At 36.0% G+C, this 23,356-nt stretch overlaps 1 protein-coding gene across 1 annotated transcript in view; it reads left to right on the forward strand.

Annotated features, from left to right (window-relative positions):
• zfyve16 (zinc finger, FYVE domain containing 16) overlaps positions 1 to 23,356 on the forward strand; it is a 30,567-nt gene that overhangs the window by 4,906 nt on the left and 2,305 nt on the right. The window contains 15 exon segments of the mRNA XM_058789307.1: positions 988 to 1,084; positions 11,081 to 11,257; positions 13,747 to 13,886; positions 13,971 to 14,184; positions 15,340 to 15,462; positions 15,558 to 15,713; positions 17,873 to 18,070; positions 18,073 to 18,096; positions 18,238 to 18,320; positions 20,617 to 20,721; positions 20,807 to 20,957; positions 21,932 to 22,012; positions 22,104 to 22,266; positions 22,779 to 22,884; positions 22,961 to 23,137. Coding sequence (XP_058645290.1) covers positions 988 to 1,084; positions 11,081 to 11,257; positions 13,747 to 13,886; positions 13,971 to 14,184; positions 15,340 to 15,462; positions 15,558 to 15,713; positions 17,873 to 18,070; positions 18,073 to 18,096; positions 18,238 to 18,320; positions 20,617 to 20,721; positions 20,807 to 20,957; positions 21,932 to 22,012; positions 22,104 to 22,266; positions 22,779 to 22,884; positions 22,961 to 23,137 — 1,995 coding nt within the window.

Below are 23,356 nucleotides of genomic sequence, written 5' to 3' on the forward strand. Positions count from 1 at the left end.
AAGTTTACGGCACTATATGGCTGAATGTATATAAACATGGATGTATGTAAACATCTGGTAAAAGGGCCTCTTTAAAAAAAAAAAAAAAAACGAATTGTTACAGTATTGGTTATTTATATCTGTCTTAAATCAATCTAATTAGTGCACGTATATTAAGTATTTATTGAACTGAACCTGTGACCACAGCAGCATGATGCAAACTGAACGGAGCAATTGTACCTATACATTGTCCCAGGGAGGTGATTTACTTGCTATATTACTCTGTAGTCTTTCTTCTCGCATAACAAAATAGTTTAAACTCTGATCAATATTTCATGTCCATTTATTATTTATCAAGTAAGTATCTTCATTATAAGCAAGATATGCACAGTCAGACAGTCATTATTTCAAAATAAACCCTTTTACATTTGAATCCTGATCACCCTGTAAGGGTTTATTTTATTTTATTTTATAACTTAATTAGAGTTTTAGTAATGTGTTTCCTTCAGTTCTGAAAGTGACTTTGTAACTTTGTGTAGTAGTTGAGTGTGCCCTGACTTTTGGAGGTGAAAGGCAAATAACCGCAGTGTGAATCAATGAATTAACATGCAGTCAGCTGTGTTGATTTCGAGCAAAGGTCTGTGCCATTGTGTTCTAGTTTATTTATAACCACAGGAAAGCCTTAAACCTGTAGTCCACTGCCTAGACAGCAAAAGTACTAATTTTGTGTATTGTTGTGAGGTCTTTTGTTTTCATTACGTCAGTGCCTGGTTTATTCTGTTCTGGAGGTGCTAAATATAGAGGCGGATTTGCTGGGTCAGCAGAATGTATTTTTAGCGCTGATATAGTTTCCCGCTTGAATTGCTGCACTCAGTTGCTGTTTTCAAGACATACTGGGCCAATAAATAAAATGGGCTAAAGGACACCAGAGAGTTTTCTCCAGGTTTATGTCTGATGAAGTACTGCGTTTATCCAGTGTTTGAGTGAATAATGTTGTCTGCTTTGCAGGTGTACTGTGCAAATTGCTGCAACCGCAAATGCAGACTGAAATATCTGGACAAAGAGGCCAGGGTTTGTGTCATCTGCCATGTTACCATACAGAGAGGTGAGTGCAAACCACTTTAATATACTCTCCAGCTGGCTTAATAAAAATGAATTCAATATGTTCAATTGGATGCAATGCACTGTACCTTTAAAACATCCATTACAACAACCAAACGTTAAAGGGATAGTACACCCAAACATGAAATTTTGCTGAAAATGTCCTCACCCATCCAAGATGATTTTGTGTCTTCATTGTGTCAACAGATTTGGAGAATTCCATCACTTGCTCACCAATGGATCCTCTGCAGTGAATGGGTGCCATCAGAATGAGAGTCCAAACAGCTGATAAAAACATCACAGTAATCCACACCACTCCAGTCCATCAGTTAACATCTTGAGAATCAAAAGTGTTTGTAAAAAACAAATCCATCATTAAGATGTTCTTAACTTCAAGCCATTGCTTCCGTCTAAAGTTCAGTCCTATGGATTAGGGTTGGTCCGATAGATGATGCCATTGTCCATCGCTGATTGCTGATAGACGCCACGATGTTGAGCCGGCATCACGATCCTCGATCACACATACTTTGTTTATACTAGTGCTGGGCGGTATACCGGTTCATACCGAATACCGGTGTTTATTTTTCTTATGATATGAATTTTTAAAATGCCGCAATACCGGTGTTATTTAAATAACGTTTGGAATGCGACACACTGTTTGAGAGGGGTCTCTTTTCACTATTGCATTGTGGCGAGGACACAGCTGTATGTGTTACAAAGCGCGAAAGTTCTGAAGCTGTAGAACGTGATGACACAGAAGAACTCATCCACAATATCCACCGCGCGCTGCCATCAGCTCCCGCATCTCACACACACGAGCGCGACTTCAGCACTATATTTAGCAACTTTCAGACCCTTTTAGCTGCTTTTTTCCCATAGAATATACAAACTAACAAACCTAGCGAATTTTTGGGATAAACCTTAGCTATGGTTCAGTTGGAAGAAGTGGCCAGTGCTGCCTCGGTGGTTAACACCCGGTCATGCATGAAAAAAATAAATACCGCCATATACCGTGAAACCGGTATCATTTTGAAAAATACCGTGATATAAATTTTTGGTCATACCGCCCAGCACTAGTTTATACTATGTTTAAACTATCTGTTCTTACTCTGTTTATGTGGTAAGTGAAATTTTATGTACTGCAATGTAACAGGCAACCGTTAGCAATCGTTATTTGTATTCCGTGCCTTTCTGAATACGGATTCATGCTTCGGTCACACCCCTAAATCCCCCGATGTTATCGTCCTTCACGATGTTTCACTGTAGACAACGTCTGATGCCAATTTTTTTAGATATCGCCCAACCCTACTATAGATTATAGTTTTGTATTTTGGCTAAAAGCAGCAGTTTTAAGTTAGAATAACTTAATGGAGTGGTGTGAATTACTTGTGGATTATTGTGATATTTTTATCAGCTGTTTGGACTCTCATTCTGACGGCGCCCATTCACTGCAGAGCATTCATTGGTGAGCAAGTAAAATAATGCTAAATTTCTCCAAATCTGATGAAGAAACAAACTCGATCTGCATCTTGAAAGCCTAAGGAGGAGTGAACTTTCAGCAATTTCTCATTTTTGGGTGAACTATTTCTTTAAAGGCCGACAATCTGTGGCAGTGGTTCATGTCGGTGTAGAAATGGGTATGACCCATTTCTACACTTAGCCCTACATGAACTACTGCCACAGACTGAACCATGGTTTATTTTTAGCTGGTGTAATGTGGTAAACAGAAATTAGGTTGATAAAATGAGTGTTTTTGAAGAAGAACTACTCAAAAGCACTCATTGTCTTGGTATTGTGATATTGGCATTAAATCTTTGAAAGAGCTTTGTTTGATGCACTTAGTATGTATTAGTTATGTCTGTGAAGTAATCCACTCTAAAGGCGCGTTTGCACGTAAAACGATAACAATAATGATAACGTTGTTCTGAAATTGTTCTGAAAAGCGATTCCAGAGGTATCACTCCTCTGTGCCATTATCGTTATAGATATGAACTCTATTCTTTTAAAAATAGCCCAATTTTAACAATTTGAAAACCGTATCGGTCTTTATTAGTTCTGGCAGAAAGGTGCATTCACACCAAAAATGAGAACTATAACCATAAAGTTTTAAAAAAACGTTCTAACTCTAAGAAAATAGTGGCATCCACACACAAATAAAACGATAACAACATAGAGAAACAATATCGTTGGAATCACTTTCAGTGCTTTTTTTTCATCTAATGAACGATAAAAACATTAAAATGCATGTTGACGTCACATTCACAAAACTATGAGTAAAGTCTACAATTAGATTAAATATGTTATCTTTTATAAGTGTAGACACTGATATAGCTAATATTGTAAGTATGGTTTTTGGTGTGAATACATTTACATTTACATTTATGCATTTGGCAGACGCTTTTATCCAAAGCGACTTACATTGCATTCAAGTTACAGTTTTTACATTTTATCAGCTCTTGCTTTCCCTGGGAATCGAACCCATGATGTTGGCGTTGCTAGCGCCATGCTCTACTATTTGAGCTACAGGAAAGCTCAAATAAAGCTGAATAAACACGATTACCAACCACAATCATTTTTTTTAGTTGGCAGTGTATTTTAGATGAACCTACCTGTTATAGGCACTGAAGCGAAACAAACTGTAGTTGGTTGCTTTACATGTTTGTGAGACATTGTGGAAGGTTTAAAGTTATGCTGATCATCAAAAGGCAGACAATGTTTTTTGTGCAGTAAAAAACGCTGGATGAAACAAAGCGGACCATTTTGCACTATCCTGCTTTCAAGAGCTCCATGGATTTTGTTAAAACTACAGATCTTTTTCTTTTTTTATATAGTTGACAGGGACATTGTACATTAATAAAACATTCCTGTAAATGTACCAGAATTAGCCAAAGGCTATTTTTCATCCGTAGTCCCTGGACAAGATGTTACAAGTCACCCTAGAAATTATTTTTTATTAAAAATACATACTAGAAAATTTAATAATTACACAGTACAAATCATACAGTAGTCTATTGAAAACAATAGGATCAATAAAAAAAAATTCAAACAAGATACGAACAATAATAGGATAGCTAGCAGATATAAAATTCTAGTGTTGACAAATCTGAGTACTAATTAACCAATTCTTCAATTGAACCCTAAATAAAGCATATGTTTCTAGTAGGGATGTGCGCTACGACTAATTTGACAGTCGTTTAAACGGAAGTTTTGTATCCGACTAGTCGACAAGTCTAAAAGCTAGAAACTCCCCAAAAAATGGCAAAAGAAAAGAAAACTGTGCGTGTATAACAGCCTACACTTGAAATACTTAATCTTTGCATCACATGGTCAAATCCCTGAATGAAATCTGCTAAAAATAGGTCACGGTTATGCCGTATGCTTGCCTCACGTTATCATCATTTAATTTTAGGTGGTCGTTAAACAGAAAATAAGGAAGAGCATAACTGAACATAAACCAGTGCATAGCTTATTTATTCAGATCAGCTGGAGAAATGCAGAAATGGAAAATAGACTGACAGAATTCTTAATTTTCATATAACGTTAGCCAACATATTAAAACACAAGTAAAAAAAAAAAAAAGGAAAGTTTATCAAGGAATAGCATTAAAACGGCTTTTAAAAATGTACCTCATGTTGGCTATATTGTCTAAAAACAAAACAATGCTCGTTTTACTTACTCAGACCATGCGCATTTGTTCAGTGAATTTAACATGTTAACGTGGACTGGCGAAAGACGGGACTGGAGGCGATTATGCACTTAAAAAAAACCGCGCTCGGCAGGAATTGAAGTTACAGGCACGCAGAGAGATAACTACAAGCTAGCAGACTGTTTCGAAAAGAGCCTGGAAATCCCACACCACCACCGAAGTGGGTCTTCGTTTAGAGGAATAGACGGCGCGGATGGGATCGCGGACCTCAGCGGCGGGTTGTAGTGTATGACATGATTGACATTTGCTGGCTTCGTCTTCAAGCTAACGCATAAGTGCCTGTATTGAATATGATTACGCATCGCTCCAGTAGAGTTATTGTAAACCAATTTGACATTACACAGTTTACACAAAACTTTTCCGTTTCCTTCTAATTCAAAATAATCCCACACCTTGCTGGTTCTTCGCTGGTCATTTTGATCTCGCGGCAACTGACGAGAAGAAAAGGCATGCGAAGTCTGAGGTAAAAATATAGTTTCCGCCCAGATACGCTTTTAAAAATATTTAAATATTTTGATATTTATTATTTTTCAAAAGTTTTATTTTAGCTTGTTGTTAAAATGTTTTAAATGTAATGTTAAAATTATGGTATTTTTTCTCTCTCGTTTAATCGACTATTGATTTCAGTGTCGACTAGCAGGAGCTGAACCGTTTAGTCGACTAGTCCCGCACATCCCTAGTTTCTAGATCTCTTATAGTTGTCGAAATAGTATTCCATTCTCGTGCAGCTTTGAAAAAAGCAGACTGACTAAAATTACTTCGTCCAAGCGGTATGATACAGTTTCCTCTTAATGCACCCCTTGTAGAACGATAATCAGTTTTTCTAATACTAACTAACTGACCAAGAGGGGGAGAAGATAAACCATAAATAATTTTATACATTTGCAGACTTAATCATGTTTTCCCAACTTAACAAATTATATAATTTCAGTATTGGACAATAATGATAATGTACCGATGTCTTATCAAAGACTTTAAGTGTACGTTTGTATAAGGACTCTAATGGTTTTAGAATCACTGAACTCGCCTGAAACCAGCTGGTTAAACAGTAAGTCATGTGAGGAATAACCATAGAATACACATCTTAGCTGCCTCTAATGACATATAATCTCTAGTACACTTAAAATTATAAAGATTAAACTTAACCTGCTTACAAACCTTTTTAAAGGGATACTCCACCCCAAAATGAAAATTTTATCATTAATCACTTACCCCCATGTCGTTCCAAACCCGTAAAAGCTTAGTTCGTCCTCGGAACACAATTTAAAGATATTTTGGATGAAAACCGGGAGGCTTGTGACTGTCCCATTGACTGCCAAGTAAATGACACCGTCAAGGCACAGAAAAGTATAAAAAACATCGCCAAAATAGTCCATCTGCCATCAGTGGTTCAATCTGAATTTTATGAAGCGACGAGAATACTTTTTGTACGCAAAGAAAATAAAAATAACGACATTTATTCAACAATTCGTCTCCTCTCTGTCTCTGTGTCAGCGTAGTGCCATTTTGGAAAGCATCTGATGGACGCAAAGTGTGTACGCTATTCTCTGTCATCAGTAACGCATGGATACGTATAGTACGTTTATTTACTCTTTGATTTGAACGGAAACAGCGTATCCATGCGTTACTGATGACAGAGAATAGCGTATGCACTGTGCGTAAATCACTGCTTCAACTACACCACCTTTATCTAAGAAAGTTTTAATATTTTCTATTAAAAAAAAACAATTTGCGGTTTCCGTTGAGTATTTTGCTCTAAAACCAAACTGCATTGGATGCAATGAAAATGAACAACTACTCAAGCAACTGCTAATCTGTTCTGCAACTAGTTTCTCCATAACCTTAGAATCAGTGGGTAAAATACTAATTGGCCTATAATTATCAATAGAAAGGGGATCTCCAGTTTTGAATATTGGAACAACAATCGCTGACTTCCAAACACTTGGGAAGATCAAACTTTAACATTTTGTATTCCTGCCCATGGACAGTTGGATAAACAGAGGGCAGTGTCAAAAACTTCAAAAGTGATGAAGTTTTTGACAAAACCGAACACCTTATCCCCTTTTGTCATGACTGTTATTTAGTATTATTCATACTATTATAGTTTTAATAAATATTTTGGTTTAGTTTTTATTTTTGTATCTTCAGATTTATTTTTAAATTTATGTAAATTTGTTATTTTAGTATTATTTATAAACTCTAATAGTATTTATTAATATTTTGAATTGGCTTTTATTTTTTAATGTTTAATGTTTGTTTTAGTCATTTTTTATTGTGATTTTGTAATTTTAAAATTAGTTTTTAGTAGTTATATTTTTTAATTTCAGTTTAAGATTTTACTACTTCAATTTATTTCACTTAGTTGCCAAGGCAGCATTTTTAAGTTCTTAATCTCATAAGTGTATTTTATTTAATTTAAGCTTTACTACTTTTTTAGTTTCATTTAGCAATAATAAAACTGGCTCACTTGCATCCCTTTTGAAAGAAGCAGATCCCCAATCCTTTTTCATTTGTGTCCAACTTTTTTGTGGACCAAACATCTGAAGCTCTTTTATTTTTCAAGGGCTGATTTAATAGAGAAGATCAAGGCTTTAATTTTTTATTTTTTTGTCCTGGCCGGTCTATAAAAAGAGGCTGGCACGCGGTGTGTGGCCGAGCGTGCGGTCCATTTGCACATTAAAAAGGGCATTCATCACAGAACGTCAGTGCTGCGAGTCGCCAGCCAGCTCTCGCAGGGTTTGGTGCAGGGCTGGGTGGAGCCAGGGCACTGGTGCATGTCCTTGAGTGTGTGTTTGTGTGTGTGTGTGTGTGTGTGTGTGGTATAGGACCCACCTGGTGCAGTATTCGTGACACTCTCTCTCATTCACTCTCCGGGTTGAGGAATAGAGTTAGACACACACATAAACACACACACACATCTCATCTTCAGGCGAGGAGGGTTTGTCACCACTCTTAGCCCAGGGCAGCCATTTAATACGACCTCTGTGTGTGTGTGTGACGGACGGACTGAGCTTGCACTCGCAGCCAGAGACGTTCGCCTGGTCCAGGACAGACGAGAACTCAGTGTGAGCTTGCGGAAGTGAGCTGCGCCCCGTCCGGGATGAGAGAGGCTCAAGGATGCGCCCTCTATCTCACTCACTCGCGGACTCTCTCTCGCTTAACGGCAAGGGGGACACTTCCTCCTCTGCTTGGCGCACATTAACGCTGTCCTGGGAGACTAACATGCAACCCGTGATTAACCTGGAAGAGAGTTAATTTAGGATGAGGTAAGCTCACTGAACTGAATCGAAATCGAGCCCTCTTGAGGCTTGAAGTGTAATTGATTGTTTTATCTGGTTAACTCTTTAAGTTTGTAACTTTTTTGCACCGTCTTTAGTGATTTTCCACATGCTGAAGGACGTTCCGTGCTGCTGGTTCTTGGCTTCACAGTTCCCATCTGTCTTCTTGTTGTAGCCGTTTTCACAGTGAGCCAGCAGATTTCTGCTTTCGTGCTTCTAGCTGACATGTTTGCGGGTGTCACAGGCAGTGCCAGTGTAATCAGGTCGATGAGCATCTATGAGCTTTAATCAACATAATGCACAGAGCGCGGCTGACTCATGGCTGGAGGAGGTGTCAGCACACTGGGCTGTGGCTGCACTGGACGTCCTGTTTCTTGAGTTCGGTTTGGTGGCTTGTTGCCCATCACTTTAATAACAACGGTGCTGTGATTGATGCTTAGTACTCTTGCTTGTAAATGTTTGATTTATTAGAAGGTGACTCGGCCGAATGAGGTTTGTACTTTGGACTTTAGTCATCATTTGGTTTACCACAGGTCAACAACTTGACAATAGATAATTATAACAAAAATATTTGAAACCTGAGTGTACATTATATACACTACCATTCAAAAGCTTTGAGTCTTTAAGATGTTTTTCAAAAAAGTCTCTACTGCTCACTAAGGCTGCATTTATTTGATCAGACAACATTAAAAACTGAACAATTGTAAAATATAATTGCAATTTAAAATAACAGTTTTTTTATGTGAATGTTTTTAGAAGTAATTTATTCCTGTGATCAAAGCTTCAACATCATTACTCCAGTCTTCAGTGTCACATGATCCTTCAGAAATCATTCTAATATGCTGATTTGCTGCTCAAGAAACATTTCTGATTATTATCAATGTTGAAAAGTTGTTGCTTCATATTTTTCTGGAGGCAGTGATACATTTTATTTTTCCAGATTATTTGATCAATAGAAAGTTCAAAAGAACAGCATTAATTTGAAACAGAAATCTTTTGTGACATTTTAAATGTCTTTGCTGTCGCTTTTGAACAATTATTCTATGCTGAATAAAGGTATTTATTTCTTAAAAAACTAAATCTTACTCATCCTAAACTTTTGAATGGTAGTGTATTATAAATATATTTGAAATTTGAACTGCTTTCACTGCATTTAAAGTGGCAGTTCACCCAAATGAAAAGTGTCATCATTAATTCACGTTGTTCTGAAGCCATATGACTTTTTCTTTTGTTGAATACAAAAAGCAGAACACTGTCGCTTTTCTTTCCATAAAATGAAAGCATATAAACCAGTGGTTGTCAATCTCTGAAAAGCACCATGAAAGTAGTTCATACTTGCCAGTGTGCTATTGAAAGTCATCCAGAAGTTAAATGTGTGAGGAACAGATCGAAACGTATTCACTCTGCTGCAGTGGGGTGCAGGATTTTCAGTAAATATTTACAAAGGTATGGACGACAGCACACTCGTCTACTACTTTTATGGAACTTTTTGTGCTAAATCTCCTTTTTTGTGTTCAACAGAAAAAAAAAAAAAAGAAAATCATAAAACTTGAGGATGAGTAAATGATGACTGAATTATTGTCTGAACTATTAACTTTTTTTTTATGAAGTATGTGTGAGTAAAACAACATATTAATTTTGAAATAATTTAGGATGAGACTTTGATTGGATAGTTACGTATTAGATATTAGATTTTTTCCATTACATAATTCGAAAGGTCAAGTAAAGTCAGATATGGAGTACTATATTTTACAGAAGAATTTATTAACTATTAATTAAATTGCCTTAATTTAAATTTTTTGGGGTCCTGTAAACTAAAGTTGTACACAACCTTTAATGAGAAACCTCATACAATATTTTTTTTAATTTTTTTTATTTCTTTATCAAATTTTCCTGCATGGACCATTAAATCAACAGATAACAACACTGATTTTATTAAATTATCATTCTACGATATTATACCCAAGTAAAAACCTCCCTCAATCAATTAATTTCCCATGAAACACAATCTTAGAATTCTAACAAACAGAGCACTTTACAAGAAAAGAAAAGGCGGGGTCTTCAGGTTAAGTGTCTAGAGAGATAGCCAGCAAATAATCTAAAAAGGGGCACCACACCTTGTCAAAAGTCCTTAAAGAACCAGTGAGTGACAATCTATTGTTTTCCAATTTAATGCAAGCAAACACTTCAGCCATGTATGAAAAGAATGGGTGAAACATGTTTCCACTTCAAAAGGATGAGATGTCTTGCTAGTAAATTAGTAATGGCTAAAGCCTTTTAGACTGTTACTGAAAGTTTAACATCAATTACCATCCCAAAAATGGCCAAAAGTGGATTTGTAAAAAGATCTACAGCAAAGGCATCTTTCAAAGTTTTAAATATCTTAATCCAATAATCAAGTAGTTTAGGGCATTCCCAAAACATATGAATGATTGGCTGGTGATTGCTTGCACCTATTACATGCATCGCTGACAGAGGGGTATATTTTAGCAAGTTTAGCATTAGTATAGTAAACTTTATGTAGAATCTTACATTGTATCAGCCCATGTCTTGCAGATATAGATGATGTGTGAGTGAGCTCAAGAATGGTCCCAGTGTTCATCAGACAACGCAAATCCCAAGTTGCTCAACCAGTTTCCTCTAATCTGACTTGGAGGGTCTGGATTCATATTAATTATAATATTATTAATATTTATATAAACTATAAATGACAGAAATACAATATTTTGAGTGTGGTTCAAGATTTTAAAAGTTATCCAGTGGGGATTCAGGGGGGCGGCTTGGGAAATGAGGGAATAGTTTTTGCACAAAGTGCCTGACTTGAAAGAAACAAGATAAGTGGTAATTAGGTAGGTCAAATCTCTTAGAAAGGTTATTAAAGGATGAACTCATACATTTCTACAACATTTACCCACTGTTCCTTGCTCTCTCTCATTCTCTCACCCAGCATGACCTTTCATTCACCACACTGAAAAGACTGATTTAGGAATGGCTGATTTTGTGTGTTTGTGTGCAGCTCAAGCCCATGAGAGAATGATGAGCCCTACTGGGCCCAGTCCCAATCCCAACATCCCATCAGAGTACTGCTCCACCATACCGCCCATGCAGCAGGCCCGTGCCGCCGGCACCCTCAACTCTCCCCCACCCACCGTCATGGTCCCCGTGTCTGTCCTCAAACACCCCGGTAATGACGGTACGCACTGCACTCTGAGCCAGAGTTATAGCTCTTATGGCTATAAAACACAGTGACTTCCACTTAATATAATTAGTTCATGAATGAAAGAGTGACTGCGTCCCAAATTTGCACGCACTGCGTATCATATAGTCTGCTAGACTAGGTTAGTGTGTTAACTGTACACTACTATGTAAAAGTTTTGGGTCAGTATGATTTTTAATGAATATTTTTATTCAGCAAGTATGCATTAAATTGATCAAACGTGGCATTCATAGACATTTATAATGTTACAAAGAAATTATATTTCAAATAAATTCTATTCTTCTGAACTTTCTGTTCATCAAAGAATCCTAAAAAATAAAATGTATCACGGTTTCCACAAAAATATGAAGCAGCACAACTCGTCGCCTTGGAATTATAAGGTTCTATCTGACATTTTTGTCAAAATTGAGTTATTCACATATTTTTATTCTGTGACAACTTATTTACATTATGTGACGTTTTTTTTTTTTTTTTTTAAGTTTTGTACATTTTAGGACTTTTTATTTAGAAAACAAAAAGGTTCTATCTACAAAGTCGATCTATAACTTGGTTCTATAAGGTTCTATCTGTGAATCCGCCAATCAGCACTTCGAATGCAAGCAAGCGGACCAATCAGGATCAACGTTCTTTGTCATGTCGCCGGGCTGCTCCGTAACACCAGGGAAGATTAAACATTAAACAACAATAATTACATGTCTGCATAATCAATAAGTGCAATTCACCTTTATTCCACAAAGTGGCACTGTTTAAAACATAATAATGACGTGATTTTTCACTCATAATTAGCGCATGCATAAAACAAATAATCATCTGCAAAAATTTAACTGGCTTGAATGGCTTTTACTGCAGAGCAATTACTGCACATAATGAAATATGGTGGATGTGGTGAATAGCGATCAAAATGTTGTTTTTGAAGAGGCTGAAAACGATCGTTTTGAGAATATGTTGATATCGTGAATATGAGTCAGATGCTGAATGTATAGAGGGAAATGCGTTCTAATTATGGCAGTGATGGTAAAATCATCTGCTCTAATCAAACCCTTCTAAGTTTCAAAAGGTAAGAAAGTATGCTTATTTTAATCTTTTTTTTTATTTTATTTTATGTTCTTAAAATATCAGGAGAGTTTGCTATTGCAGCAATTAGAGATCCATCCATGCTGGATATAAGTCTGGGTCGCTAAAGACCCGAAAATGTAATGATTGGCGAAATATTCATGCAGTTTAAAGTCTTAAAATGTCTTAAATTTTACAACATTAAGCCTTATCAAATAGTATCAAATAGTTATCATATCAAATAGTTAACAATTTAAATGATGGTGTCTTAATTACAAAAATAAATGTGATAAAGAAAGCATTAAATTTACCTTTCTCATACATGTTGACACATTTGTTTATAAAAAAACTATTTGTATTTCTTGAAAACTGTTGCTTCAATTAATGTTTTGCAAGATAGAACCTTATAATTTCAAGCGGAAAATGACTTTTTAGAATTAGAAGGTTCTATCTGCATTTGACCTGTTCCAAAAATCCCCATTTAAAAATTTGAGAGGATTTTGATACATTTTGTACAGTTAGAATACATTTAGGGTCTCTATCATTTTCATGTAGGAAAGAGACTTGTTCCCCATATCATTTTTGCTATATGGAATGTAAAATCTTTGAAGCTCAATATCTCAAAACCACTCAGAATGCAGGTAGAACCTTATAATTCCAAGGCGACGAACTGTTTTCAACATTGATAATAATAAGGAATGTTTCTTGAGCAGCAAATCTGCATATTAGAATGATTTCTGAAGGGTCATGTGACACTGAAGACTGGAGTAATGATGCTGAAAATTCAGCTGTGCATCACAGCAATAAATTGCATTTTACAACATATTCAAAGTTATTTTAAACTGTAATAATATTTCACAATTTCTAGTGTTTTTGACCAAACATTTGACCCAAACGAAAACCAAACTCTTAAACAGTATTGTAATTAGTGTTGAAAAATAGAAAACAGAAAAAAAAAAAATCCTCTTCATCACACCAAATATCATGCAAATTTTATTTGATACACCTACTGTATTTCAAGTCAGTGTTATTTTAGCGTCATTGATATACTGTTATAGTTTTATTAATATTTTGATTTAGATTGTTTTTATATTTTATTTTCATTTAAATTTTACATTTTTAGTAAATGTGTTTTGTTTTTGTCTTTTTTTTAATGTTATTAATTTATATTTCAATTTTAGTTATTTTAGCACTTTAATTTAAACTGAAATAAAATAAGAATTGATGCATTGGCAACTAACTGAAATGTTTGATTTTTATATACATTTTATTTCAGTTTAACATTTTATTTCAAGTAACAGACATGTTTTAGTTATTTTAGTTTTATTATTTTTGTTTTAGTTCACAACAATAACCCTGTTTCAAGCCTTACCCTAACGAGTTGCTGTTTGTTTCTCCATGTGTTCTCGTAGGTTTTCCACGTGAGCAGAAGCATGTGTGGTTTGCCGATGGCATCCTGCCGAACGGTGAAGTCGCCGACACCACCAAACTGTCCGTACAGACCCGGAGATCCTCTCAGGAGTCAAGCCCAGTAACGCCAGACCCGCCAGGGGTGAGACGGCTAAATCCTCTTAACTGATGCTGGAGAAAACTGATAATGACAACTGAAGTCATTAACTGATTTGCTGCCTTTCAGCCTGATGGTAAATTGCCTGGCGAGTGTGATGAGAGTGCCGGAGGAAGTTCCGACAGCACTGCCGAGGTGAGCCGCCCGCCCATCAGAGGCCCGTGGGACTACGGCCTGCTCTGTGCGGTGTGCAGCTGTGTCCAGAGAGTGGTCAGTCTGGTGCCAGAGGATGATGAAGGTCTGCCTCCACTGCTCATTACCACAGGAGAGGAGGAAGATGGGGGTGAGGGTAGTCGTCATTTTTAATGGCCCCTATGGCAGGGCTGGAAGTCGACATCAAACAAAAAAACAAATGCACAATATCGAAAATAAACTTGAACATGAAATCATGTACTTCATCTCCAGAGCTGTCACTTTTGCCATCATTTCATTTGAGAAAAACTAGTGTCAGATACACACACAACTCAAAGGTCTTCGCAATGACCCACCAGAATAAAAGTATGGTTTAATTTGAAGAAATTATTACAAAAATATAATTTATTACTGTTAAATAGTAAAATGTACTTCTCCTCTCAAAGCAAAAATAATACATCAATAAAACATTACTTTGAATGATTATTATCATTAATAGTATTATTATTATTATTATAAGGAATATCATACAACCAAGATTTTATTCATCCACGTTTTAATTAATACAGTATACAATTTCTGCAGCACTTTATTTGACCAAAATAAAAGTTTGACATGAAATAACATATTTTAGCTGGAAATTAGTTGTTATATTTTTGTTTAGTTGATAAACTTTAGACAACTTTTTTGATGAAACAAACACAAAATTTGGGGAAAACATTTATAAATAATGAATAAAAGGCAGCTTATTCTGTAGTTTACTTCTAAATAAATAAATTATATTCATATTTTTTCTCGAGTTCTAGCAAATATGTGGACTTCATTTTCTTCCCCAATTAATGGTATGAAATGAATGTTGTGATAAATCAGTATTGAATGTTATGGGGCGGAAATGTGATTATTTTTGGCAATATTGTCAAACCCTACTAAACAGGTGATTGTTTTTTTTTTTTGCCAGAATTATATTGCTTTAATAATACATTGGACATACATTGGACTATTAGATGAGAAATTGTGAGCATTTCATGCCCTCAGGCTCAGAAATGTGTCTATTGCAATGCCAGAATGGGTCCATGTGTGGCTTTGTAGATGACAGCAAAATATTATTTACTTACAGAAGTCAGTTAATATCCTTATTGAGTATAAAATGTCATATGTCAAATGTACCCTTGCTACATTTAACTGAAGCTGCTGCCATTTTGGTTGTTATTTTGTGACCTCACAACAGCCATTTTGCTGTTGCTGATTCTTTAGGGTGTGGTACTGTTTTTCTGTCATGTGTAATTTTCTTTTCATTTCATTACAGATTTATTAGTTGAGGAACGTCCTGCTGCTTGCCAAATATTGCTGCTGTTGGAAGAGGGAGGCCCACAACCTCTGACCTTTGTGCTCAACGCTAATTTACTGGTGAACGTCAAGATCGTCACATGTATGTTACAGTCTCTCAATCTGATTAAAATATGTGATCATGTCCAGCTTGTTAATTTGATAAACATCATTGTCCTCTCTTTGTTTGTGTTGTAGATGGTGAGAAGAGGTGCTGGTGTCTGAGCTCTAATGGTCTTCAGGGAGTGGGCCAGAAGGAGCTGGTGTTTATAATTGAGTGTCTCCCAGAGGAGAACAGCCTACCTAGAGACATATTCAACCTGTACGTTAGTTTATACCAGGATGCACAGAAAGGTACATCACACAAACACTTCACAGTACAGGCAAAAACATTGTGCTTTCATGCACTGGGTAGTTTTGAAATTTTGAACTTTTTGGCTTTTCATGACGTGATGTTTCAGGCTAGTGGAAAGAAAACATCCAAGGTTTTATTTTATTTATTTTATTTTATTATATTATAGTTTGTCTATTTGTGTCTGTACGTTACAATCCATATCTTTAAAGGCTGTTTTCTCAAAATGAATTTTTGCTCCACTTCAGCTGCACTGACAAACTTTACAGTTTTTATATATTTTATTGCTAAAACCTTGGTGAATTTTTTTTCTGGCTGTTGACGGTATTTATATTTTTCTAGAATGATGTACTTCTCAAAGTAAAAATAATATTAATAATAACAATAATACAACTTATTACAATATTACTTTTAATTATTATTATTAGTAGTAGTATTAGTAGTAATATTATTATTATTATTATTAAGGAATATCTTACAACTAAGATATGTAATGCAACACTTTTTTTTGCATTTTTGCAAATGTATTTTTGTTGGAAATTATATTATGTATATATATTGTATATTTACAGTGCCCTCCAAAATTATTGGAACAGTAAAGACAAAATTGCTCTGTTGGCTGTGGAGTCAAGACATTTACAAATATGATTAAAAGATGAATATGAGACAAAACTACAGAATGTCACATTTTATTATTGGGCGATTCAACACATACATGTTTTATCAGCTAAGAAGTTCAGCACTTTTAGAGTTTCATCCCTCTATCTGATGTGAGCATAAGTATTGGAACAGTTGCCTCACAGGTCTTTCTAAGTGATCAGCTGTGTCCTGTTGCATTAATTCTTCAGATATTAAAAGCAGGGAATGTGTCGTATCAGTTATATCCATTACTTCTGCATTCTGAATCTTGCATTCGATGATGACACACACAAACCAGGATGAAGATGAAGGAGCTGACTTTGAGAGAAAAGCAAGCAATTTGGATGCTAAAAGAAAAGAGGAAATCAGTTAGAGCTCTAGCAAAAACAAAGGGCATGGAGAAAACAACAGTAGTTGATGACAGACAAATCAAAAAAGCTGTGAAAATGAAGCCTAAAAGACGTGTCTGTAAAATCACCAACGACTTCCAGAAAGCTGGGGTGATGCTCTGACAATCTACTGTCCTCAGGAGACTTTGACACAGAATTACAGATGCTACACAGCAAGATGCAAACCTCTGACCAGCACCAAAAATAGAAAGGCAAGATTAGAGTTTGCAAAAAAGCACAAAGGTGAGCCAGAAGAGTTTTGGAACTGTGTTTATGGACCGATGAGACAAAGATGAACCTTTATCTAAGTGATGGGAAAGCAAAAATGTGGAGAAAAAAGGGAACTGCAAATGATCCCAAGCATACAGCCTCATCTGTAAAGCATGGTGGAGGTGGTGTCATGGCATGGGCATGCGTGGCTGCCTCTGAAACAGACCCTCTCAATTTTACTGATGACTTAATGTATGATGACAGTAGCAGAATGAATTTGGAAGAGTACAAAACCATCTTGCCTACCAATATTCAAGAAAATGCCACCAGATTCATTGGGAAGTGCTTCATATTGCATCAGGGCAATGACCCAAAACACCCTGCCAGTTCAGTCAAGGAGTTTATAAAGGAAAAGAAATGGAAAGTCTTAGATTGCCCAAGTCAATCTCCAGATTTAAATCTGATTGAACATGAATTTCACCAGCTGAAGAGGAGAGTAACGGCAGAAACTCCCCAAAACAAGCAACAATTGGAATTGGCTGCATTAAAGGCTGGGAAAAGTATTTGAAAGGATGAGAGCAAGAGTCTGGAGATGTCTATGGGTCACAGACTCACTGCTGTGATTGTGCGCAAGGGATCTGCAACTAAATAATAGCTTTTAATCTTTTATATCTGCCTTATGTTCAGCTGTCCCAATACTTATGCTCACATCAATGAGTGGGATGAACTCTAAAAGTGCTGTTCTTTTTATTTGGTAAAACATGTATGTGTTGAAACGGCTAATAATAAAATGTGACATTCTATAGTTTTGTCTCATATTCATCTTTTAATCATATTTTCAAATGTCTTGACTCCTCAACCAACAGAGCAATTTTTATATTTATAGTGTTTTTATAGTGTTTTTCTTATTTTTCCCACCAAAGGGAAGTTCATCGAGCACCTTGGAAACGTAACGTTCACTGACAGTTTCCTGGGCAGTAAAGACCACGGGGGCGTCCTGTTCTTCACTCCAACCTTTCAGCCGCTTGATGGTCTTGCTCTGCCACAGGTCTCGTTCCTCTGTGGTGTTTTGATTCAGAAACTAGAGGTTCCCTGGGCTAAAGTGTTTCCCCTCCGACTGCTGCTCGCTCTGGGGCGCAATACAACGGTGATCCCTCATTAAAACATCCTTTAGTACAGTAGAGAAGACCCTTTTTTTTTATTAAAACATTGTTTTTAAGAGATATAATATTAGCTCATATTACCTCTCCTCCAGTCATGTGATGTGTTTATGTGTTTATTTTTACAGTCTATCCCTGCCCTTTGGTGAGCGTGCGTTTCCGTGACTCAGTTTTTAAAGAGACGGGACACACCATCATGAATCTGCTTACGGTACGTTTTCACATTTAACCCTCAAGTATTGAACTTATTCATATAAATTTGCAATGCATTGTTTAAAGATGTACACTGGTGTTTAAAAGTTTGGGGTCGGTAAGATTTTTTTAATGTTAAATAGTTATAAAATATTACATTGCAAAGCTCAATTTTCAGCAGCCATCATTCCAGTCTTCAGTGTCACATGATCCTTCAGAAATCATTCTAATATGCTGATTTGCTGATCAAGAAACATTTCTGATTATTATCAATGTTGAAAACCGTTTTTGTGGAAACTGATACATTTTGTTTTTCAGGATTTATTGATGAATAGAAAGTTTAAAAAAAAACAGCATTTATTTGAAATATAAATTTTTTGTAACATTATAAATGTTGTACTGTAATTTTTTTTTTAGCATTTTAATGCATCCTTACTGAATAAACGCATTTCTTTCTTTCAAAAATAAGTCCTTTTGAGCCTTTAAAAGATGATGTTTAAAGCTATTTATGGCTTAATGGTTCTCAAAGATGAAAGATATGCAGTTAAGATCAAGTTCATAATGCAGACTACTGTATTTGTTACTAACCTTATACACAATATCTCAATTTTAATGTGGTTTCAATTAAAAATGTTATGTTAAAAATATGTGAGTCATTTGCCCTAAAGGGTTTTAAATCAGAGATGGTTTGGTTAAGCTGTTTTTCCACCTTTCTAATCAGAATCTCGGGTTCAGCTCAGGACAGATAATGAAGGAGATTAGAGGGCGCTCAAAACTCAAACCCGAGACCTCTCAGTGTGTACTTCAGCTCTGAGCCACTCTTGATTTCTGAGAATTAAAGTGCTTCTTTGGTCCCCATTCTAACTATAGTGCTTTCAAGTACACTTATGGCCACTTTTTTGGATGCAGGCATGGAAAAATGTGGCCCATCTCTGCAAAATTAACTTTATTTTGCATCTAAATTGGCTTATTACCGGTTATTCTACTTTGCAGATCCATTTTAGTATGATGGTGAATGTAAACATGTTATCAAACTTTTGGCCTTGTAACCCAAAAATCCTTTGTTTATTTATGGCTTAAAAATATTTTTTTTCAAGCAGTGAACCAGCATTTAAAATACATTCAAGTACATTCAAAATATTCAATGCAAAAACTAATAATCAAGTTGTACAATAATCAAGGCATGTTTTGTCTTGGTTATTTTTTTTTATTTATATGCACAAATATAACATTACATAATACACATGACACATGTATTATTCTAGGAATAGTTCACCCACAAATGACATTTTGCTGAAAATGTTCTCACCCTCAGACCATCCAAGATGTAGATGAGTTTGTGTCTTCATTCAAACCGATTTGAAGTAGTTAAGCATTACATCACTTGCTCACCAATGGATCGTCTGCAGTGAATGGGTGCCGTCAGAATGAGAGTCCAAACAGCTGACAAAAACATCACATTGTCAATCCACAAACAATCCACACCACTCCAGTCCATCAGTTAACATTTTATGAAGCAAAAAGCTACGGGTTTTTAAGAAACTAAAACAGATTTCACTGGAGGAATCTTTATTATGTATTATGGACTTATATTTTAGCCAGAAGCAACAGTTTTAAGTAAAAAAGCCTTAAAGGGATAGTTCACCCAAAAATGAAAATTCTGTCATCATTTACTCACCCTCAAGTAGTTCCAAACCTGTGTGAATGTCTTTGTTCTGCTGAACACAAAGGAAGATATTCTGAAGAATGTGGGAAACAGAGCAGTTCTGGGGCACCATTGACTTCCATAGTATTTTTTTCTCCCTACTATGGAAGTCAATGGTGCCCCAAAACATCCTGGTTACAAACTTTCTTCAAAATATTTTCCTTTGTGTTCGGCAGAACAAAGAAATTAATACAGGTTTGGAACTACTTGAGGGTGAGTAAATGATGACAGAATTTTCATTTTTGGGTGAACTATCCCTTTAATGAGGTATGTTTCTTACAAACATGCAGCTTTTGTCTTCCCAAGATGTTAATTGATGGACTGGGGTGGTGTGGATTACTTGTGGATTATTGTGGTGTTTTTATCAGCTGTTTGGACTCTCATTCTGACGGCACCCATTCACTGCAGAGGATCCATTGGTGAGCAAGTGATGTAATGCCTCATTTCTCCAAATCTGATGAAGAAACAAACTGTCTTGGAAGGCCTGAGGGTGAGAACATTTTCAGCAAATTCAAATTTTTGGGTGAACTATTCCTTTAACTTTAGGCCTTGTAACGCCAAATCTTTGGTGTCCACCTTTATTCTTGTGATTTTTCTGATTCTAACACAGGATCTGAGGAACTACCAGTACAGTTTACCGGTGGTGGAAAATCTGCGAGTGCACATGGAGATGGGCAACAGCTTCATCGACATTCCCAAGTCCAGGTTTAATGAGGTCAGAGTTATGTTTGAATTGTGTAGCAGTTATGCTTCAGTGTTATTGTGTTGTTGAATGTGTTGTTTTGTTCTGGCTGTTGTAGATGCTGAAGGTGGTGAACTCTTCTAATGAGCATGTGATCAGTTTCGGTGCCTGTTTCAGCACTGAGGCCGATTCTCACTTGGTTTGCCTGCAGAATGAGGACGGAAGCTACCAGACGCAAGCCAACAGTATACCAGGAAAAACCAGGAGAGGTTAGTTAGTCACTGCTATAGCTAAAAATCCTTAAAAACTTGTTGTTTTCTCTTGAATGTCTTAAAAGGATTTTATTTTTCAATCAGAGGGACCAACGTTTCAATCATTTCAAGCTATTGTAGTCAAGTAGATATTTAATGAAAAATCTAAAAATCAAGTGAAAAGTAAACAAGGCATGTTTTTCCCAGTGACTTTGACTGAATTAACACACAGAAAATTTTATTAATCTCTTTTTTTTTTTAACATTACATAAAATCCATTATTCCAACTTACATTTAAAATAATCAAAGCTTGTTTTCTCAGTGTTTTTTACTGAATAAACACAAAGAAAGAATAAATACAGTGGAGAATGATTTGATTCCCTGCTGATTTTGTACGTTTGGCCACTGACAAAGAAATGATCAGTCTAAACGTTTATATATTTCACATTTATGTATGATCATATAAAAATTTAAATATATAATGCATATCTTAAATATATACATGTATGTGTGTATTTATATATACAAATAAATATATACAGTACACACACACGTGTAAACAAACATTTATTTTGTATGCGATTAAGCGATTTGACATCCCTACATAATACATATTATTTTACCTACATATTTTTGAAAAATAATCAAGGCAAGTTTTCCTAGTGTTTTTTACTGAATTAACATGAAAAAAGTTTTTAATTGCTTTTATTTTATATGCACAAAAATATTTAGAAAATTATTTAAACTTACCAACAATAACCTTTTAAATCTGAGGTGATATTAAAACATCTTTATGTTGTGAAACTTGCATGTTGCAAGACAAGGAATGATCGCAAGACTACAAAATCTTTAGGAAAACCAAGCTTTCAAATGTACTTTGGTCAGCACCAAAAGTTTTAGAGTGAAATCAGTCTTTAAGTTATTTGTTGTGTAACATTTGTTATGTAATATGGTAAGTGGATGTCTCACCGGACCCCATCTTTCAATTGCAGTGACTGGAGCTAGTTTTGTGGTTTTTAACGGTGCTCTGAAAGCCTCATCAGGATTCATTGCCAAATCCAGCATTGTGGAGGGTAATGCTGTCACACAAATCACTTTCAAACACTTCCTCAGGTCATTATTCTCAAAACGTTTAATCATCACACTGTCCCTCTTGATCTTTAGATGGGTTAATGGTGCAAATCCCTCCGGAAACCATGGAGGGTTTGCGACAGGCCCTCAGGGACCAGACCGACTTCCAGATCCCCTGTGGAAAGGCAGATTCGGAAGAGACACGGGAAAATGTGAATGTACGCTGGGTCGACTGGACCACACCTGTCAACACTGGGTACCAACGATTTATCAAATACATTTACACTATCAAAAGTTTGGAGTAGTTGAGATTTATTGTTCAGAAGTCAATCTAATATGCTTATTTGCTGTTTAACATTATTTTCATCAATATATACAAATAGAAAACAGTTTTTTTAAATTGTAATAATATTTCACTATTTTTACTGTATTTTTATCAAATAAATGCTGCATTGGTGAGCAGAAGAGACTTTTAAAAAAAATCTGAATTATTCCAATCTTTTGACCAGTAGTACATGTTCTCATCAGATGCTTTCTTGTGGATGTTCAGTATGCCAATTCTGTACTAGATGACCACTTTACTGAATGATAAATCACTATTGATCTGTTTGGCTGCCAATGCAATTGACCTTGAAAATGTTTTCTGCATTAATTAGGCACTATTTAATATTCATTCCTTCAGCTTCCTTGGACTGTTAAGATGCTGTGGAAGGTCAAATTTAATTCCCCTAAGACAGTATAACGTGTAACTTGTTTGCATGTTTGCAGAGTCACCAGTCCGGTGGATGGCAAGTCTCTAGAGGGAGTGTACAGCGTCAAGATCCAGCAGGACTCAGAGTTTGAGATGGACAGCCGAACCATCAGGTGTACTGAGGTGAGTACGGCATGATGCCAGCAAAAGGAGGGATTTTATTGGTGTCATCTCTGCCTCATGTCTCATCTCCCATCAGGTCTTCTATCTGCTGAAGTCTTCAGATGTCTCCTTGTCTGCCGTCCTCACGTCATCGGCTCAGTTTCAGAGAGAGATCGCCACGGCCAGCTGCGCCGCCCTCTGCCCGCACCTCTCTGTGCTCATGGCGAATGGGTTCAACTCTCTCGCACTCCGGGTCTCCACTGACTCAGACATGGTAAATTATTTTGGGTGCCGATTTATACAGCAGTGTTGACTAAACAATGTCTTTCCAGGTTAAAACCTGCAAGAAAAACATTTATTTCATAATGATATTTCCCCCATTTTAAATTCTTATTATCCAATGAAAGGTTAGATTTTTGTGAATTTTTTAAAATAAAAGATCAAAAGGATTAACATTGCAGATTAATTTTCACAGCCACCTTTGATCATATTT

The sequence above is a fragment of the Onychostoma macrolepis genome, chromosome 10, assembly GCF_012432095.1.
Source record: "Onychostoma macrolepis isolate SWU-2019 chromosome 10, ASM1243209v1, whole genome shotgun sequence".
In the NCBI taxonomy this organism is placed as follows: Eukaryota; Metazoa; Chordata; class Actinopteri; order Cypriniformes; family Cyprinidae; genus Onychostoma; species Onychostoma macrolepis.